Raw genomic sequence first — 22,569 nt, 5'->3', positions numbered from 1 at the left:
ACAGTTAAAATTTAAAACATGGTTTTTAAATATTCAGCATATTATTTTATTATGTTACTCTAAATTAAATATACAGAAATGATTAATTACTTATTATGTGCCAAGTGTGGTAGTACTTTTTACAATTATTGTAGCATTAGAGAAGAATTTTGGCCAGAGTCAGATTCTAATATGCTAGTTACTAGTTGCCTATTGTCAAATTACCTCTTTCGTGCCTCTGTGGAAATAGTACTTGCCTATTGTCAAATTACCTCTTTCGTGCCTCTGTGGAAATAGTACTAGGACTCTTACCTCAGTTAGCTCTTTGTTATGATGGTTTTCAATTACTGCTATCATGCTTGCCATCATTAAAATTTGAATTATTAAATACAAAATGAGAAAGAGTTGACCCTGATGTCACTGAGTTCATAATCTATTGCAAAGATAAAAGACTACCAATATTTAACACACACACACACACAAAGCCCAAATCAAAACAAACAAGCAAAAGCCTCAGACTGTCTATGAAAAGTAAATAAAATGATCCAGTGAACTTACATACTGGGATTGGAATGCGTTGGTTAGGGGTATGGATTTATTGCTGAAAAGAATAATATGATCTGGATAAACTTTGTAGAAATACAGATGTTTAAGTTTGGTCTAATTACATTTAAAGTTTTTGAATATAGTTCTTTAATGTCCTATTGAAAAACCCAAACAAGCATTTTGGCCAACACAAAATTATAGTGAATGCTTTAGGTTTTTATTCCCTATGTAGAAAGTCAAAAACTAATTTTAAAACTTTTTGGTCACTGATCATAAAACCTACATTTGATATTTAACATCATAAATTTGAAACAATCTAAAGGAACATATTTTATAAAGCACACTTGAAAAGCCATAGCAGAAGCAGATTAAAATCACCAGGGTTTATTTTTATCCACCCTGTTGAAGAATTGTTATAGGGACTGCCATTGGGACTGCACCTGGGTTCCTCCAGTGCCTTTAAATAGCTCTCCTGACTTCTTCATTGCAGATTTACCAGGAGCTCCCAAAGCCTGTGCATGTAGGGAGCTGGACTTGATGATGGAAGGGAAAAAGAGAAGAGAGAAAGGTCTATATGTGTTTGACAATTTTCCTGCAATTTTGTGACATAATTCTCATTCCTATTCTGAGTATACATAAAATGTTAAAATATTTATTTTAAATATAATTTGTACAAAGCATGAGATTTTTCATTGCTTTTATCCCTTAAGATATTTATTATTATTTAGATTTAGGAGGTACTCGTGTGTGTGTGTATGTGTGTGTGTGTGTGTGTGTGTGTGTGTGTATTTATAGGTTTCATGAGTTCAAGAAGTCAAGGATATTCACTCATATTGATTGGAATTGGTGATACTAAATATGTGAGTTCTCTTTTGTTTCCTTTTTATATATTTTCTTTCTTCCTTGTTTCTTTATACTTACATGCATAACTTTAAGTAGTCATCTCTTTAAATTGCTTTAAATCACCTATCCTTATCTACTTTTTAGTTTAAGGAAATTATTTTTCCAGAAATGTGTATTTTTAAAAATACACCTGCTTGGTAACTATGTCTTTTATAGCTTTAAAAGCCTTTTAAGCTTATAAATTGTGTCATGTGACAATCTGTGATTTTAATAGGTCACATAAGAACTTGAATTCTGTTTTAACAGAAATGGACACTAAAAATGCTATCTTGAAATTCTGATGTCAAACTTGGGACGGTTAGATGCTAGGATGGGAGGCTAAGATAATTCTGGAATGTTTTAAAATATATTTTTGATAGAAAAGCAATGAGAAAACAAAGTTGAAAAATGTTAAATCATTAAACAAGACAAGAAATAAGCAAAATAAAGATGATAAAAATGATGAAAATTAATTTATAAAAGATTTAGTTATCCACTTGATTTTTGAAAGGAATAATTTTTGCAACTGGAAAAAAATAGCTTGAAAACTACAGTTCTTCATTTTCTTAAGAGGAAAGAGATATTCATCAAATGTGAGGTTTTTTGTTTTTGTTTTTACCCTAAATCATGTAATCAGGGAGTGGCAAATCAGGAGCAGAACCTACATTTTTTGCCTTCCTGTGTCATAAGTCTGTAATATTTTGCAATAACGCCTGGTATTTAGAATGAATAGTGATAGTATAGGAAGAAATTTCATATGTTTTCAAATTGAAAAAACAACTGCTGAAAACTAAAAAAAACAACTAGTAAAATATGTAGATGAAATTGTTATTCTTTTGAAGGGTTCATTTCAGTTATTTCTAATTGTAAAAGAGATTATCGTTTATAAAGTATTGGAGGTCACCATAAATAAAGTTTTTTTAAATTTAAATTTATTTATTTTAATTGGAGGCTAATTACTTTACAATATTGTATTGGTTCTGCCACACATCAATACTAATGCATATATATGTAATTTAGAAAGATGGTAATGATAACCCTGTATGCGAGACAACAAAAGAGACACAGATGTATAGAACAGTCTTTTGGACTCTGTGGGAGAGGCAGAGGGTGGGACAATTAGGGAGAATGGCACTGAAACATGTATAATATCATAAATAAAGTTTTAACCTTTATTTCTGTTCTTCCACTTGTAAAGTGGGTAATCCGATTACCTACTTTATATCCTGGTAGTTAATTTGGAATTTTCAGTAGTGATTAGTTTTCAAAATACTTTATGACTTTTTTTTTAACAAGTGTTTTATTTTATTTATTTATTTATTTTTACTTTACAATATTGTATTGGTTTTGCCATACATCAACATGAATCCTCCACAGGTGTACACGTGTTCTATGATTTTATAGAAATCTGTACTCAGTGGCATGTTAAACTCATTGAAGAAAAAGTATTCCTTGAGTTCCCCTTGTCTTATAAATGGTGAAGGATTTATAGAATATTAGTCCTTTTTGAATTAATAATGAAAGAGTTACTATTTAGCTAATTATTGCAATGTGTTAGATGCCCATATCTGTACCTAAATGCTTTATATGGATCTTTTAACTGGATTTTCACAAGAATCCTATGTAATAGGTACTATTATCATCACTGATTTCAGATGAGAAAAATGCAAGGCTCATAGAATATGTAACTTGCCTAAGATTATTTAACAGTTAAGTAGCTGGCCACCTACTGGAACCCATTTAGTTGAACTCAAGCACTCTCCTTAACCATTGATAAGCTGTCTTTTGGGGGATATTACTGACAATTTTATTTTAGAAATTGAAGATTACTCAGTTCTCTTTTCTAAGAAACAGTTTCTTTGAGACTGAAGACACCAAGATGATCCTGAATATCAGGGGTTTAGTTTTTGTTTTTTTTCCTTTTTTTTAATTTTTATTCCTTTTTTGGAGATTGTGGTAAGGCAGAATGAGTTTTTTTTTTCTTTTTTTTTTTTTTCATTTTTATTCCTTTTTTGGAGATTGTGGTAAGGCAGAATGAGCCTTGGTTTCTTAACCATCTCTATCAGGATGTTCTCCATGTAAATTTTTAAAATGAATATGTAACAGAGATGGTGTTTTCAGTTAATTAGAAGGAGTTTATATGATGACATTTCTAGTGAGTCCCTTGCATATCGAATACCTTTCATGTAGCACACCTTAATTATTTAGCATCCTCTGTTGCATTTCACTATTTCCTGCTATTAAAGCTGTAAAAAGAGTCAGTGTTGGTTCAGCAAAACAAGGAGGTGTGAAAAAAGAGCAAATTTAAAATTTGATCGTTCAATAATAACAGCTATTAGATTTAACAAATGATCTTATAATTTAATTAAATCCTATCAGAACTACAAATGTATAACTAGGCTACTTAATGTTGCTACAAAACCCATGCCATGTAAAAGGAGAAGCAGATATTAGTATAAATGTAGATGTATATATAGATGTGTTTCATTTCCATATCTCAGATACCTCTTTGTGGAGAAGAGTCGGGGGGTGAAATGCATCAGTTTGTTATGTTTACATATTTAATTACAGCTGATGGCATCAATGTCTACATTTGTTGCATTCGTTAAAAAAAATGATGTAATCAATGAGAAATAGGTTATATGTTTTTACTTAATTCTAGTAAAGGAGTGGGTTTATATTTTATTTTAATCTCATTCATTATGTATTGTCAACTTCTTAAACCATATTACAAAATAAGAGATGTTAAATGAATTTTAATTATGGAAGAAATATTGACATTACACCTTCTTTAGTAAAGAAATCAAAATGCTGTTTACCACCTAAATCCCCTCTGGCCATCTCTCTCTTTGTTGCTGACAAGTAAATCTTTCCTCCACACTTTTCCACGTTAATTTATAAGTACAGAGGTTCTGATAACAACTGCACAATATTCAGTGGACATGATTTTTGTTTTTTTAACATACAGGTAGTATACTTTGATTATCCCTGTGTACTTTATTATGTTTTTATTCAAAATATATCTTAGTGATTTATATCATGGTAGATGTGCCACATGGATTCAACATTAAAATTTTTTCCTAGTTTTCCAAATAAAAATATAGCATATCTTATTTCTATTCTATTTTCAAATATTTAGGCTATTTCTTTCTTTCTTTTTTTAATGGAGACAAGTCTGCAATGAATGTTTTTGTGTAGTTTCAGGGGAAGTTGCTCTGGGTTGCACATCAAAATTTTACATGCACAAACTTTTTATTTTTATGAAGTTGATGAATGGAGATAGTATCTCATTGTTTATTCTGCATTACTCTGATTTTAAGGAGATTGCATATTTTCATACACATCTGATTGGCTACTAGTAGCTTCCTTTCTATGCATTGCCCAAGTAGATAGGTCTACATTTATAATCATCAATATATTATTTTTATATAAGATAATATAGCTTGTTTCCTAAGAAAGTGTCTAAAAATATGTTTGGTAAAATTGTCTTCTGGAAAAGACTTTTAGAAAGTGATTCTGAAGACATTTTGTAAGCTGTACCGAATTCTGTATTGTTTATGGCTGGCAAAAAGAGAAGGAGATAGAAATGTCTAATATTACTATATCATAAAAGCAAAGGAAGGCACTGCTATTGTTTATATGCATTTTAAAAATACTATGTATGACATAACCAAATATAATTGCTTTCTGACAAAAAAAGAAAACTAGGCTATATATCTTGAAATTATTGACTTAAAGGATTTATATTTATCTAATTTTGTCACTTTTTTGCTTCTCACTTATTTGTTTTTAATTGGAAGATATTTTCTTTACAATATTGCATTGGTTTTTGCCATATGTCACCATGAATCAGCCATAGAGACAGGGATCATTTTGCCTTTTTTTTTTTTTTTTGTGATGACAATAGTATTTTTTTTTTTTTTGATGTTCAAGCTGGTTTTATTTATTTATTTTTATTTATTTTAAATTTTTAAAAGAAAATCCATCCTGAACCCTCCTCCCTCCTCCCTCCCCATACCATCCCTCTGGGTCGTCCCAGTGCACCAGTCCCAAGCATCCAGCATCGTGCATTGAACCTGGACTGGCATCTCACTTCATACATGACATTTCATATGTTTCAATGCCATTCTCCCAAATCTTACCACCCTCTCCCTCTCCCACAGAGTCCATAAGCCTGTTCTATACATCAGTGTCTCTTTTGCTGTCTCGTATACAGGGTTATCGTTACCATCTTTCTAAATTCCATATATATGCGTTAGTATACTGTATTGGTGTTTGTCCTTCTGGCTTACTTCACTCTGTATAATAGGCTCCAGTTTCATCCACCTCATTAGAACTGATTCAAATGTATTCTTTTTAATGGCTGAGTAATACTCCATTGTGTATATGTACCACAGCTTTCTTATCCATTCATCTGCTGATGGACATCTAGGTTGCTTCCATGTCCTGGCTATTATAAACAGTGCTGCAATGAACATTGGGGTACACGTGTCTCTTTCCTTTCTGGTTTCCTCAGTGTGTATGCCCAGCAGTGGGATTGCTGTGTCATAAGGCAGTTCTATTTCCAGTTTTTTAAGGAATCTCCACACTGTTCTCCATAGTGGCTGTACTAGTTTGCATTCCCACCAACAGTGTAAGAGGGTTCTCTTTTCTCCACACCCTCTCCAGCATTTATTATTTGTAGACTTTTGGATCGCAGCCATTGTGACTGGCGTGAAATGGTATCTCATAGTGGTTTTGATTTGCATTTCTCTGATAATGAGTGATGTTGAGCATCTTAAGAAGACATTTTGCCATTTTTAAAAATATTTTGTCCATATTGGATTTTATCATGCAGAAAATTTAAATGTACTATATGATTCTTTATGAATCTGCTTTAGTACTTTGCTTTACAAATTTCCCATGCTATGATAGAAATTCTTTCTAATTATTTTTCAAACACTTCTTCTAATTTTGCTTGGTACATTTATACCTTTCTATTATCTGGAATATAATCTCTTTTTTTGGAATATAATCTTTTTATGTGCCCTATGAGGTGCTTTTTTTTTCCTCAAGAGAGTAATTCAAAGTCCTCACACCTAGTTACTGAAAAGTCCATTATTTTACATCAACTTAAAATTTCGATAAAACCTAGACTAAATTTCAACATATTTATATGTTTACTTATTGACTATGTTCAAGCAAAGCAATTTGTCTTTAGCAATTACTCTTTAATTGCCATAGTTTTATAATATGTTTCAATTCTGAAAGGTATGCCTTTCTTTTGTGTACTTTCTTTTAAAAAGTTAGGTTAACTATGTTGGTTATTAACTGTTTCTGAAGTTTGAAATCAAATTCTCAAATTTGGGAAAAACTGTCAGAACTTTTGTTTTAATTGCTGAATGTATTGATTAATTTAGAAAAAATTAACATTCCTTTAATGTCAGATGGAGTAAAGTGCAGTATTCAATTGCTCTTATAGCATTTCAGAAACACATGTATCAATGCATAAGCTTTATCTTTTCATGAAATGGAGCTTTGAGTGTAATAGTTTTGTGATACATTTTATAGCAGGTTGCATATAGGAAGAGATGTAGTGTTATCTTTTGCACCAAAGAGAAATTTCATTTTAATTAAAATATTCTATGACTTGGTCCTGTGAGCATGTAATGAGCCTGTTTTTGTTTTTTGTTTTTGTTTTTTTTTTAAAGATTTTCAATTCAAAGAGGCACAAGATGATGAAAGACATTGAGTGAAAAAGAATCTTTGATTGCAGTCTGCCCTTCCATTCATGAAGCTGTCATAAAAGGAACTGCTAGAAAGTGGGACTAAAGGACAAAAATGATGAACTTTCCTATGTTAGGCTGGAAAGTGAACTGGGAAATAGGTTAATTACTGGAAGGCAAAATGTACTGCTCAGCTGCTCAGTCGTGTTTGACTCTTTGTGACCCCGTTGAGTATAGCCCCTCAAGCTCCTCTGTGTGTGAAATTTTCTAGGCAAGAAAACTGGAGTAAGTTGCCATTTCCTAGTCCAAGGGATCTTCCTGACCCAGGGATCAAACCTGCATCTCTCGCATCTCCTGCGTTGGCAGGATTCTTTATCACTTGTCCCACTGGGGAAGCCAAATGTACCAGAAACTTATACAATGGAGTAAATTTTCTCCAAAGAGGTGTTGGTTGCTCTTTCTTGCCCTCCATTTTGAAACTGTTCTTGAGAAAATTTAAGACACTGTCTGAAATTGTCACCCAGAAGTTCCATATTTAAAATTATGACCTCATTGAAATCTAATGACGTTATTAAACTGTCAGAATTTAGCATACATTTAGTTACTGAGGAGGACTAAGAATTTTAGTGATCCTCCTGCCCTTGAAGAACAAAAAGCCTCTATGCTATTTTATATGTACCAGAGACTGAAAAATCACTCTTAAGGTAGAATAATGAAATTTTGTCTAAAACTTGACCCTCCCCCAATGTTTCATCTTTTATTTGTTCTGCCTTTCATAGTAGACGTGAGACTGAGGGATTTACCATAATTGCATAAGTTAATTTTTTTGGAATATAATTGCTTTACAATGTTGTGTTAGTTTCTGCTGCACAATGAAGTGAATCAGCTATATGAATACATATATTTCCTCTCTTGAGTCTGCCTTCCACCTACCCATCACACTCATTTGCATCATCACAGAGCGTCAAGCTGAGTTTCCTGTCTTTTATAGTGTGTTCCCACTAGCTAGCTAGCTATTTTACACATGGTGGTACATATATGTCAATCTTAATCCCCCAATGTATTTCACCTTCACCTTCCTCCACTGTGTCCACATGTCCATTCTTTATTGTCTATGTCTTTATTTCTGCCTTGGAAATATGTTCATCTGTACCATTTTTCTAGATTTCTTATATATAATTATTAATATGAAATATTTCCTTTTCTCTTTTCTGACATTTCATTCTGTTTGACAGACCCTAGGTCTATCCACATCTCTACAAATGACCCTATTCTGTCATTTTTATGGCTGAGTAATATTCCATTGTGCATATGTACCACATCTTCTTTATCGACTCACCTGTCATTGGGCGTTTAGGCTGTTTCCATGCCCTGGCTATAGTAAAAAGGCTGCAATAAATACTGTGGTACATGTGTCTTTTTGAATTCTGGTTCTCTAAGAGTATATGCCCAGGAGTAGGCTTGTTGGTTCATAATGTAGTTCTATGGTTGGTTTCTTTAAGGAATATTCATACTGTTCTCTATAGTGGCTGTATCAACTTACATTCCCTCTAACCAAGAAAGAAGGTATCCTTTTCTCCATACTCCCTCTAGCATTTATTGTTTGTAAATTTTTTTGATAATGGCCGTTCTGACCGTTGTGAGGTGAAACCTCATTGTAGTTTTGATTTTCATTTCTCTAATAATTAGTGATATTGAACATCTTTTTATGTATCTCTTGATCATCTGTATGTTTTCTTTAGAGAGATGTCTCTTTAGGTTTTCTGCTCATTTTTTGATAGCTGTTTGCATTTTGATATTGAACTCCATGAGCTGTTTGTGTATTTTGGAGATTAATCCTTTGTCTGTTGCTCCATTTGCAAATGCTTTCTCCTATTCTGAATGTTATCTTCCCATTTTGCTTATGGTTTCCTTTGCTGTACAAATGCTTTTAAGTTTAATTAGGACCTATTTGCCTTTTTTTTTTTTTTTCATTAAGCTAGGAAGTGGGACAAAAGTCTTGCTATGTTAAAGAGTATTTCTCCTATGTGTTCTTCTAACAATTGTATAGTGTCCAATCTTACATATAGGTATTTAGTCCATTTTGATTTTATTTTTGTGTATGATATAGTAGGCAAGCTTTCCCAAAACCATTACCAAAGAGACTGACTTTTCTCATTGTATATTCATGCCTCGTGCATTAGGTGTCATGCATTAGGTGCTCATAGGTATGTGGGCTTATTTCTGAGCTTCTATCATGTATCATTTGTCTACATTTTTGTGCCAGTAAAATTCTGTCTTGATTACTCTAGCTTTGCAGTATAGTTTGAAGTCATGGAGTCTGATACCTCAGCTCTGTATTTCTTTCACAAAATATTCAGAGTCTTTTTTGTTTCCATCAGTCAGTTCAGTTCAGTTAGTCACTCAGTCATATATGACTCTTTGAAACCCCATCGACTGTGTTTCCATACAAATTGCAAACATTTTTGTTCTAATTCTATGAAGAATGCTATTGGTAATTTGATAGGGATTGCATGGAATCTATAGGTTGATTTGAATAGTATATTCATTTTCACAATATTTATTCTTCCAATCCAAAAACATAGTATATTTATTCATCTGCTTGTATAACCTTTGGTTTCTTTCATTTCGGTGTTTTAGTTTTCTGAGAATAGGTCTTTTGCTTCATTAGGTAGGTTTATTCCTAGGCATTTTATTCTTTATGTTGCAGTGATAAATGGGGTTGTCTCCTTAATTTTTCTTTCTGCTCTTTCATTGTTTGTGTATAGGAATGCAGGGGATTTCTGTGCATTAGTTTTATATCTTTCAACTTCACCACATTTGTTGATTAGCTCCAGTAGTTTTCTGGTGACACCTTTAGGATTTTCTATATGTAATATTATGTCATTTGCAAGCAGATAGTTTTACCTCTTCTTTTCCAATTTATATTCTTTTCTTTATCTTCCCAGATTGCCATGCCTGGAACTTCACAAACTATTTTGAGTAATAAGGGTGAGAGTGGACATCCTTGTCTTGTTCATGATTTTAGGGGAATGCTTTCACCACTGAGAATGGTATTTACTCTATATTTGTCATAGATGGTCTTTACTATCTTGAGGTAGGTTCCTTCTATGCCGACTTTCTGAAGAGTTTTTATCATAAGTATGTGTTGAATGTTGTCAATTTTTTTTTTCTACTTCTATTGAGATGCTTCAGTCAGTTCAGTCACTCAGTTGTGTCAAACCCTTTGTGACCCCATGGATTGCAGCACACCAGGCTTCCTTGTCCATCACCAACTTCTGGAGCTTACTCAAACTCATGTCCACGGAATCGGTGATGCCATCCAACCATCTCATCCTTTGTTGTCACCTTCTCCTCTTGCCTTCAATCTTTTCCAGCATGAGGGTCTTTTCAAATGAGTCAGCTCTTAGCATCAGGTGGCCAAAGTATTGGAGCTTCAACTTCAGCATCAGTCCTTCCAATGAATATTCAGGACTGATTTCCTTTAGGATTGATTGGTTGGATCTCCTTGTAATCCAAGGAAGTCTCAACAGTCTTCTCCAACACCATAGTTCAGAAGCATCAGTTATTCAGTGCTCAGCTTTCTTTGCGGTCCAACTCTAACATCTATACATGACTACTGGAAAAACCATAGCTTTGATTAGATGGACCTTTGTCAGCAGGGAAATGTCTCTGCTTTCAAATATGCTAAGTTTATTCTTTAATTTGTTAATATGGGGTATCACCTGGCTAGAGAAGTTCCTTTAGCTTTTGTTGTAAAGCTAATTTGGTGTTGCAGAATTCTCTTAGCTTTTGCTTGTCAGTAAAGCTTTTGATTTCTCTCTCAAATCTAAGATCTTTGTTGGGCAAAGTAAAGTTGGTTGTAGAATTTTCTCTTTCATCACTTTAAATAGATCCTATCACTCCCTTCTCGTCTGCAGAGTTTCTGCTGAAAAATCAGCTGATAGCCTTAAGGGGGTTTCTTATACACTGTTTTTTTTGCTTTTCCCTTTCAGTTTTAATATTTTTTCTTTGCATTTGCTTCTTATTACTTTGATTAATACTGTTTTGGTGTGTTTCTCCTACAGTTGATCCTGTGTGGGAGGAACTGTCAGAGCTTCTTAGACTTGAGTGGCCATTTCCTTTCCCACATTAAAGAAGTTTTCAAGTATAACCTTTTCAAATATCTTTTCAGTCTCTTTCTTTTTTCCTTCTTCTTCCTGAGACCCCCTAAAATTTGAATATTAGTGTGTTTAGTGTTGTCTCAGAGTTCTCTGAGATTGACTTCATTTTTTTTTTAATTTTGTGTTTGCTCTGCTCCTCAGTAGTCATTTCCATCATTCTATCTTCAAGCTCAATTACTCATTTTTTAAGCCACAGTTATTCTGCTATTGATTACTTCTAATGTACTTTTCATCTCAGTTATTGTGCCCTTCATCTCCACATGTTTTCCTTAGTCATTCTATGTTTTTATTGAACATTTCTTGTATTTTCTCAATCTTTGTTTACACTCTATTTTTTTTTTTTTTTTTGTGATTTTGGATCATCTTTACTGTTATTACTCTAAATTCTTTTCTCATGTAGTTTAAAGAATATGAGTATATTTTCTCTTTATATATTTGGTTTTGTAGGTTTTTTCCTTGCTCCTTTGTCTGTAACATATTTTTTGTTGCCTCTTTTTTTTTTTTTCTTTCTTTTCTTTCTCTCTCTCTCTCTTTTTTTCTTTTGGTGGACGGGACTGTATTCCTGTTTTACTGATTATTTGGCCCAAGGTTTCCAGCACTGGGGTTTGCAGAGAATTGTGTAGAGCCAGCGTGTTGAAATGTGGACCTCTGGGAGACCACACTGGAGTTAATATTCTCCAGTCACTCAGAGGTTCCTCCAATCTGCTTGGGCGTTGACATCCCCACCACTGTCATCTAGGTTCCCTAAGGTGGGGAGAGGCAGACTCTGCATTCTCCTTGGCTCCACCTCAATAAATCGATTATTTTTTGCTATCATTATCACTATATGTCTTCTCTAATAGACTTTATGTGTGTGTATTTTGTATACTGTGGTACCCTTCACAGCAGTTATAATGTTTATATCATTTGGAGGCATCAATATATATTTATTGACTAGATGAATGACTTTTGAAATACATAAATAACTTGAAAAAGTTGTGTGTTTCAGGTGTACTAACTTGCCCTTTTAAATGATCAAATCCACAGAAGCAATGGGACATGAAAATATCACAGAATTTATCCTCCTGGGGCTTTTTACTGATGAGAATGTGAAAGCTTCCTGCTTTGTGCTGTTTTTACTTTGCTATATTGCGATTCTCTCAGGGAATCTGCTCATTCTTCTCACCATCAGGGGCAGCTGCCTCAGTGAACAGCCCATGTACTTTTTCATCAGCTATTTGTCCTTGATGGATGTCTGCTTCACCTCTACAGTGGCACCCAAATTGATCATTGACTCACTGGCCCAGCAGAAGACCATCTCCTACAACAGCTGCATGGCCCAGATGTTTTATGCCCACTTCTTTGGAGCCACTGAGATCTTCATCTTGGTGGCCATGGCCTATGACCGCTATGCTGCCATCTGCAGACCTCTTCACTACATGGTTATCATGAACAGACAGGTGTGCTATGTCCTTGTAATGGCTTCTGCTATGGGAGCCTTTAGCCATTCAATCATGCAAGTATTAATTATTATTGGACTTCCTTTCTGTGGCCCCAATCAAATAGACCACTATTTCTGCGATGTATTCCCTTTGCTGAAGCTGGCCTGCACGGACACTAGACTGTGGGTGATTGCAATCATTACCACCACAGGGGTGTTGTCCATTTTGACCTTTGTTGCCTTGGTGATTTCCTACATCATCATCCTGTCCACCCTGAGGACTCGCTCATCTGAGGGCTGCCGCAAAGCCCTCTCCACCTGTGGCTCACACATCACTGTGGTCTTCATGTTCTTTTTGCCCCTCATCTTCACCTATGTCCCCACGGCTGATTCTGTCAGGAACGACAAGGTCTTTGCCCTGTTTTACACCATGATTGTCCCCATGTTCAACCCTCTTATCTACACCCTGAGAAACACAGACATGAAGAATGCCATGAGGAAAGTGTGGGGCCGAGATAAACTCTCTGCAGGAAAATGAAGCCCCTGGCTGTCCTGCCCTTTGTTGGATCTAGTTTTATCCACACAATTGTTAATGTTGACAAGAACAACAAATACAGAAGGATCGTGTGCTGTCATTCAAAGCTGAAACTCTGAAGTGTGAAGCCTCCATCAGCCACTCTCCTTCTATCACTTGACTGAGACTGCCTACAAGGGGAGTGGATCAGATGCCCTTTGGGTCCTTTCCAGCTCTGACATTCTGGAACATTCTGTCCTTTGTATTCCCTGATATGACGAGTGCATTTCAGCACTTTTTTTCAGGAAAAGTTGTGAAGACTACATGGTTGGCTTTTCTGACCTCTTTCAGGAAACAGATAATCTTGAGTGAGACATCTCTCACAGAGCTTTCTTAAAACACTTTTTTTTTTTTTTTTTGAGGACTCCACTGAAATAATTTCAAAAAAGCAATGCCAAAAGTTTTACAAGTGTTGTATACTTTTTTTTTTTTTACATTAACAAATCCTGCAGCTAAAACAATGTGTTGGATGTAATTATTCTACTTAAACTACTCTTACAGAAATTGTAATTAAAGCTTAGTATCTTATTGTAGGTAATTAAAAGTCTTGAAAAATGAGAAATTGTTCTCATTTTTATAAATGCAATTCTATGACCATATTTATTACTTTATTTAAACAATCTTAATAAGTATATAAACTGATGTTCTTTGTAAATGTGCAACATGGAATATCTCCCATTCTGTGAAATGTCATGAACCTAAGAAAGCATATAGTTGAAGAAATGGATGCTCCTGGGATGCATTTTGTTAATCCTTGCTCTCCTTATGCTAATACTGTATTTTGATGGTGTGTTCCATTAGTCAAACTAGGTAAATCTGTCTCGTTTTCCATCAGACAGGTTTTCATTCTACGGATAAATAAAGGTGATTAGGCAACGAAACACTTATAGCCAGCTGACAACTGGGGCATAAGCTAAAATCTTTTTGGGCACATTCAGGTGTTTCCTTAACTTAGACAAGAATCTTCAATCTTCATGAATTTTGAAGAGAATTCTGAGGTCAGGATTCTGATCTCAGACATCTCTTAGGTGTTTAGGGTCATCTAAGACTTGGAGGGTGTGTTCACCAAGTTCTCAACTATGAGAGACACAGACTTCTTATCTTCTGGGGCTCCATCTTCTTCACCATTGACCCCACTAAGAAATAGTGTACTCTTAAAGAATTACCGTCCCTTGTTCAACAGGAATCTGCATTATAAAATGAAGTATACATATTCAGAAATTAGGTATATGTTGAAGATTTCAGCAACAGTGTTTCTCTTCCAAGAAGTTCCTGACATATGTACTGCTTGAAAATTTAGGAGTCTTAGAACATAAGGGGAGGAAGAAAAATAATGGAATATCTAGCAAAGGGGAAAAAAGACAGTAGCAAAGCAAGTCAGGGTTTCTTTTTGAAGTAGGTCTGGTGGTGACTACTCTCTGGTGTATTATCTGATTCAGGAGGGTAAAGTAGAACAGAAATGTCTATAGCTGCATGGGCAGATAATTCAAGTATTTATTTTTCATAAGCTTGCCATTGATGCTCAGGTAGGCCACTTTTTTATTGTGAAAAACTCACTATTGATTTTTTTTTTTTTCCCAGAAGATGGCAGATCTTTAAGAGTCTGTTTGAATATGGCTTGGATTTACCTATTGTTAACTCTCTTCTGCAATTTATCAACAAAGGAGGGGTGAAAATGAATCTACCCAAGTGTGATTATCACTATATCCTTCTCTTTCCACATATTTATTCATTGAAAAATAGAGGGAGGGAGACTTGCTGCAGACTTAGTTATTTAGAATTTGTTCTGTGTATACAACCAATCTCCTCCACATTCTCTCTACTTTGCCTTTTATACTGCTCCTTTCAATCAGCTAACTGTAAACATAATCATTGCTTTTCAAAAAATTAATTCAGTAATATGCCTCAGAACCCCTACTCCCACAGTTTGATCACACTATTCTTGGATAGGTCAGATTAAAAAAAAAAAAAAAAGATTCTAAACTCAAGGATTATACAATAAGTATTAAGAATCCTTGCTCATGTGTCTTTGGGTCAGCTAGGGTTCAGTTGATCTAGGTCAAGCTTGAGCTGGCTTCATTCCAAACTTCAGGATAAGTTCACACATACCTTATATTGTTTTATTTTTTGTAATGAAGAAAATGGAAGTTCTATCTTAGTCTTCTGAGACTGAATTTTACCTTCTATATGTGTGATATCTGAGTTTACCACTGATTGTTATGAAAGTACAGCAATGCATAACACTTTCTATACTGTGGTGCACTTACCTGGTGGATCTTTATATATATATATATATATATATATATATATATATATATATATTATGCTATGCTAAGTCACTTCAGTCGTGTCCGACTCTGTGTGACCCCATAGACGGCAGCCCACCAGGCTCCCCCGTCCCTGGGATTCTCCAAGCAAGAACACTGGAGTGGGTTGCCATTTCCTTCTCCAATGCATGAAAGTGAAAAGAGAAAATGAAGTTGCTCAGTCGTGTCCAACTCTTAGCAACCCCATGGACTGTAGCCCACCAGGCTCCTCCATCCATGGGATTTTCCAGGCAAAAGTACTGGAGTGGGGTGCCATTGCCTTAAGGAATACTTGTAAGATTTTAATTAAGTGATGAAGTTGCATTGTAATTCAAAACAAAAAACAAGCCAGGTTATCGTGTAAGAAATGGACACATCAGAGCAATGTCAAAACGAAGCACTCCCATGGGCAGTCTCTCTGAGCTCCTCTGATTGAGATTGACTCTGAAAAACTTCTGTGAAGTTTGTAAAATCAGTGGTGGAAACATAAATACCCTTTCATATTGATCTCAATAAGGCAGCTGTGAGCAGTGGGATGATGAGTGACCTTAATTCCCTGCCCAAGATTTGAACCTGGGGAGCCTGGCTGGGGTGGCTCAGATGGTAAAGAATCCACTTGCAATGCAGGATACAAGTGTTTGATCCCTGGGTTGGGAAGATCCACTGGAGAAGGGCACAGCAACCCACTACAGTATTCTTGCATGCAGAATTTCAATCACAGATGAGCCAGGTGGGCTACAGTCCATGGGGTCGCCAAGAGTTGGACATAACTAAGTGACTAAGACACACACACACAGACTCAATGAAAACCAGGAATCTTAGCCACCAAACCTGCTAGGGCTAGAGGCTAGAAGCTGTTTTCCCTGTATCTCTGTCCCCAGTGAAAAATTCCTTTATCATGGAGGCAGAAACTGTAAACGAAGATACAAAGTTTATTATTAGAGATGTAGCAGAGCAAGAAGTGGGAGAGTACATAGAGAAACTTCTTGTTAATAGAGAAGCAAGGCTGAGACACACACTCAGAGAGAAAGAGTGTGGGCATCCCTCCGAGTGAGGGGGAGTGCAGTAAGGAGGTAGTTAAGTCATTTATATAGGTCAGTTCTTTCAGGTTTTATCTATCTGTAGCCAGTTATATGGTTTCTTTTTCCACACTTGACCTACCCTGGGGCACAACCCTGGATGAGCAAGCACCCACCACTCCCCACCCGCCACCCCCGCCAAGAAGGATCTCGGAGTGAAGCCTTCTGGGAAGAATAAGACTCATTATAGCCTGCCACTATCACTTGGAATTTGACCCAGATGAAGCCTTCCTGAACATGTGTAATGTCTCCCTTGTCTCAAAAAGAGGAGGAAGGAGGTCCCTTAATCCTTTACTCAAATAAGGTTGTGCCCTTCTTTGTCTTTGCCTTGACTATTTCTTTGACTATTGCCATGACTATTATATTAAGATGCTTAAAAGAGACAAACACTGGCTATTTAACCTGCTTATGTCGTTACTTTCATTTTCCAGAGCAAACAAGAAGCTGTAAATGCCTTAAGTGGAGCCCATCTATCCACTGTCTCAGAAAATGCCAACAGTTTTAAGTATTCAGCCTGAAGCCCACTTTGCACCCCATGAAATGTGAACAGGAGACCAGCTGTAAACATCTAAATTGGAGCCCATCTGTATCTAACATCATGCTTTGTTTCTAGGTCTTTGAGACTATTGAATCTGTCAGCTTGCACCTTCTTCAGGACTTCAGATCATCAATATAAACCACTATCAGTAGTCAAGTCTTTGATGCAGATACATAAAGAAAAGAGTATCTTGGAAAAAGTTTATACATGAACTACATTAATTTATTGCACAATTTTCTAAATTCAGTTCAAGTTTAGTTTACTTTTAAATAGTAGAACAGATAGGAATATACATCCAATGTAGGACTCTTTGGAATTGATTGATTCAAATCCACTTTTGTGCTCTAAGATCAAGTATCATCTAGTCCCAGTGTTTCCAAATTTTTGATGCCACTGCCTGTATAAAAATTACCAGAGGAGGTAGATATATTCCTAAGTATTTTATTCTTTTTGTTGCAATGGTGAATGGAATTGTTTCCTTAATTTCTCTTTCTGTTTTCTCATTATTAGTGTATAGGAATGCAAGGGATTTCTGTGTGTTGATTTTATATCCTGCAACTTTACTATAATCATTGATTAGTTCTAAAGACCTATATATAGAAAACTATAAAACACTGGTGAAAGAAATCAAAGAGGACACTAATAGATGGAGAAATATACCATGTTCATGGATTGGAAGAATCAATGTACTGAAAATGAGTATACTATCCAAAGCAATTTATAGATTCAATGCAATCCCTATCAAGCTACCAACGGTATTTTTCACAGAGCTAGAACAAATAATTTCACAATTTGTATGGAAATACAAAAAACTTCGAATAGCCAAAGCTATCTTGAGAAAGAAGAATGGAACTGGAGGTAGTAACCTGCCTGACTTCAGGCTCTACTACAAAGCTGCAGCCATCAAGACAGTATGGTACTGGCACAAAGACAGAAATATTGATCAATGGAACAAAATAGAAAGCCCAGAGATAAATTCACGCACATATGGACACCTTATCTTTGTCAAAGGAGGCAAGAATATACAATGGATTAAAGACAATCTCTTTAACAAGTGGTGCTGGGAAAACTGGTCAACCACTTGTAAAAGAATGAAACTAGACCACTTTCTAACACCATACACAAAAATAAACTCAAAACGGATTAAAGATCTAAACGTAAGACCAGAAACTATAAAACTCCTAGAGGAGAACATAGGCAAAACACTCTCCGACATACATCACAGCAGGATCCTCTATGCCCCACCTCCCAGAATACTGGAAATAAAAGCAAAAATAAACAAATGGGACCTAATTAAACTTAAAAGCTTCTGCACAACAAAGGAAACTATAAGCAAGGTGAAAAGACGGCCTTCAGAATGGGGGAAAATAATAGCAAATGAAGCAACTGACAAACAACTAATCTCAAAAATATACAAGCAACTCCTACAGCTCAATTCCAGAAAAGTAAATGACCCAATCAAAAAATGGGCCAAAGAACTAAATAGACATTTCTCCAAAGAAGACATACAGATGGCTAACAAACACATGAAAAGATGCTCAACATCACTCATTATCAGAGAAATGCACATCAAAAGCACTATGAGGTACCATTTCACGCCAGTCAGAATGGCTGCGATCCAAAAGTCTACAAGCAATAAATGCTGGAGAGGATGTGGAGAAAAGGGAACCCTCTTACACTGTTGGTGGGAATGCAAACTAGTACAGCCACTATAGAGAACAGTGTGAAGATTCCTTAAAAAACTGGAAATAGAACTGTCTTATGATCCAGCAATCCCACTTCTGGGCATACACACTGAGGAAACCAGAATTGAAAGAGACACGTGTACCCCAGTGTTCATCGCAGCACTATTTATAATAGCCAGGACATGGAAGCAACCTAGATGCCCATCAGCAAATGAATGGATAAGAAAGTTGTGGTACATATACATATACACAATGAAGTATTACTCAGCCATTAAAAAGAATACATTTGAATCAGTTCTAATGAGGTGGATGAAACTGGAGCCTATTATACAGAGTGAAGTAAGCCAGAAAGAAAAACACCAATACAGTATACTAACACATATATATGGAATTTAGAAAGATGGTAACAATAACCCTGTATACGACGCAACAAAAGAGACACTGATATATAGAACAGTCTTTTGGACTCTGTGGGAGAGGGAGAGGGTGAGATGATTTGGGAGAATGGCATTGAAATATATATAATATCATATATGAAATGAGTCGCCAGTCCAGGTTCGATGCACGATACTGTATGCTTGGGGCTGGTGCACCAGGATGACCCAGAGAGATGGTATGGGGAGGGAGGAGGAAGGAAGGTTCAGGATGGGGAACACTCCTGTGTATGCCTGTGGTGGATTCATTTCTATATATGGTAGAACAAGTCAATATTGTAAAGTTTAAAAATAAAATAAAATTTTAAAAAAATTACCAGAGGAGCTTGTTGAAAATACAGATTTTTTTTTTATACCCTCTAACATTGGTGGAGATGGTTGGTTGGCATCACTGAGTCAATGGACATGAGTTTGAGCAAGTTCTGGAAGTTGGTGATGTACAGGGAAGCCTGGCATGTGGCAGTCTTTGGGGTTGCAAAGAGACTGAGTGACTGAACTGAAGTGAACTGAATATTGATTTACTGAAAAACAAATTCTTAGAATAGATACTGTCATCTTTTCAAAAACATCTCAAGAGGATTAAAATGATCAGAGAAGTTTGGAGAGCACCAACCTAGTGACCATCTTAAAACTGAGCAAACCCTGATATTCATAGAGGTCCAGGGAGTCTAGTCCAAACTGGGGCAATAAATATGGATTCATGTAGTCAGAGGCAAGGGGTCTTATAGTTTTTAATAACTGTTAACAATTATAACTTTGAATGTCTTGCTGCCTTTTTATGTTTATTATCTTTAATTCTATAACTGGTTGAATAGCTGAGATCATTGTGTAAGGCACTGACAGTGTACAGTGCTTAATGTATCAATAATATGTGCACAGCACACTCATACACTCCAAAATCACAATTGTATATCCACATAGTGACAGTAATTTAAATAATTTGACTTGTGAAAAATGAAAATAAATGGCAGAGAGAGAATCAGTGATGGGTTTATTGCAGTGGAAAAGTAAAGCTTAGGTGGGGGAAACAGTGGAAACAGTGTCAGATTTTATTTTTCTGGGCTCCAAAACCACTGCAGATGGTGATTGCAGCCATGAAATTAAAAGACACTTACTTCTTGGAAGGAAACTTATGACGATCCTAGATAGGATATTCAAAAGTAGAGACATTACTTTGCCAACAAAGGTCCGTCTAGTCAAGGCTATGGTTTTTCCAGTAGTCATGTATGGATGTTAGAGTTGGACTGTAAAGAAAGCTGTGCGCCAAAGAATTGATGCTTTTGAACCGTGGTGTTGGAGAAGACTCTTGCAGATCCCTTGGACTGCAAGGAAATCCAACCAGTCCATTCTAAAAGAGATCAGTCCCGGGTGTTCTTTGGAAGGAATGATGCTAAAGCTGAAACTCCAATACTTTGGCCACCTCATGTGAAGAGTTGACTCATTGGAAAAGACTCTGAGGGATCGGTGGCGGGAGGAAAAGGGGGTGACAAAGGATGAGATGGCTGGATGGCATCACCAACTCGATGGATGTGAGTCTGAGTGAACTCTGGGAGTTGGTGATGGACAGGGAGGCCTGGTGTGCTGCAATTCATGGGGTTGCAAAGAGTCGGACACGACTGAACAACTGAACGGAACTGATCTGAGGGCAAAGAGAAGAGGAGTGCATTACCAGGGCAAGTATCAGTTTACCTAAGAAAGGTACGTTTATTTGTCCAGAATGACTCTCTCTAGAATACACAGCTAGAAATCAGGTTGTGCCAATCAAGGAAGCAGTGATAAATGACACTGTTTTCAGTAAGGCAGTTTGGTTCAAACATTGGAGGAAATGTGGTTTCCCAACCATGCATTTCAGTAAATTACATTACCCTCTTGATTAACACACATTCTTGTATTCATCACAGATGTCTTTGGCATTGTGTAGATTCTTTAAGTGTTTCTGTTAATCACTTTACATTAATAGTGAGAGCTGACTACAGACTACAAGAGTCAGTTAACAGCAGCATATAAATAGGATGCAAAGAAAGGCAATGCCAAAGAATGCTCAAACTACCACACAATTGCACTCATCTCCCATGCTAGTAAAGTAATGCTCAAAATTCTCCAAGCCAGGCTTCAGCAATATGTGAACCGTGAACTTCCTGATGTTCAAGCTGGTATTAGAAAAGGCAAAGGAACCAGAGATCAAAATGCCAACATTTATTGGATCATGGAAAAAGCAAGAAAGTTCCAGAGAAAACATCTATTTCTGCTTTATTGACTATGCCAAAGGCTTTGACTGTGGATCACAATAAACTGTGGAAAATTCTGAAAGAGATGGGAATACCAGATCACCTGATCTGCCTCTTGAGAAATTTGTATGCAGGTCAGGAAGCAACAGTTAGAACTGGACATGGAACAACAGACTGGTTCCAAATAGGAAAAGGAGTACGTCAAGGCTGTATATTGTCACCCTGTTTATTTAACTTATATGCAGATTACATCATGAGAAATGCTGGACTGGAAGAAGCACAAGCTGGAATCAAGATTGCCGGGAGAAATATCAATAACCTCAGATACGCAGATGACACCACCCTTATGGCAGAAAGTGAAGAGGAACTCAAAAGCCTCTTGATGAAAGTGAAAGTGGAGAGTGAAAAAGTTGGCTTAAAGTTCAACATTCAGAAAACTAAGATTATGGCATCCGGTCCCATCACTTCATGGGAAATAGATGGGGAAACAGTGGAAACAGTGTCAGACTTTATTTTGGGGGGCTCCAAAATCACTGCAGATGGTGACTGCAGCCATGAAATTAAAAGACGCTTACTCCTTGGAAGGAAAGTTATGACCAACCTAGGTAGCATATGCAAAAGCAGAGACAATACTTTGCCAAAAAGGTTCGTCTAGTCAAGGCTACGGTTTTTCCTGGGGTCATGTATGGATGTGAGAGTTGGACTGTGAAGAAGGCTGAGTGCCGAAGAATTGATGCTTTTGAACTCTGGTGTTGGAGAAGACTCTTGAGAGTCCCTTGGACTGCAAGGAGATGCAACCAGTCAATTCTAAAGGAGATCAGCCCAGGGATTTCTTTGGAAGGAATGATGCTAAAGCTGAAACTCCAGTACTTTGGCCACCTCATACGAAGAGTTGACTCATTGGGAAAGACTTTGATGCTGGGAGGGATTGGGGCCAAAAGGATAAGGGGACGACAGAGGATGAGATGGCTGGATGGCATCACTGACTCGAAGGACGTGAGTCTCAGTGACCTCCGGGAGTTGGTGATGG

The 22,569-nt window shown here is 36.2% G+C and overlaps 1 protein-coding gene across 1 annotated transcript; it reads left to right on the top strand.

Moving 5' to 3' along the window:
• Nucleotides 1-12,306: 12,306 nt before the first annotated feature.
• On the top strand, nt 12,307-13,233 carry LOC109567570 (olfactory receptor 4P4-like). The gene has a single exon (XM_070774394.1). The coding sequence runs from the start codon at nt 12,307-12,309 to the stop codon at nt 13,231-13,233; it is 927 nt and encodes a 308-aa protein (XP_070630495.1).
• Nucleotides 13,234-22,569: the final 9,336 nt, after the last annotated feature.

The sequence above is a fragment of the Bos indicus genome, chromosome 19 (assembly GCF_029378745.1).
Source record: "Bos indicus isolate NIAB-ARS_2022 breed Sahiwal x Tharparkar chromosome 19, NIAB-ARS_B.indTharparkar_mat_pri_1.0, whole genome shotgun sequence".
NCBI classification, from domain to species: Eukaryota; Metazoa; Chordata; class Mammalia; order Artiodactyla; family Bovidae; genus Bos; species Bos indicus.
This window is presented reverse-complemented; position numbering and strand designations above follow the sequence as displayed.

Bases quoted from the DNA above. Each gene is read 5' to 3' on its own strand.
- LOC109567570 (XM_070774394.1), top strand. From the start codon at position 12,307: ATGGGACATGAAAATATCACAGAATTTATCCTCCTGGGGCTTTTTACT.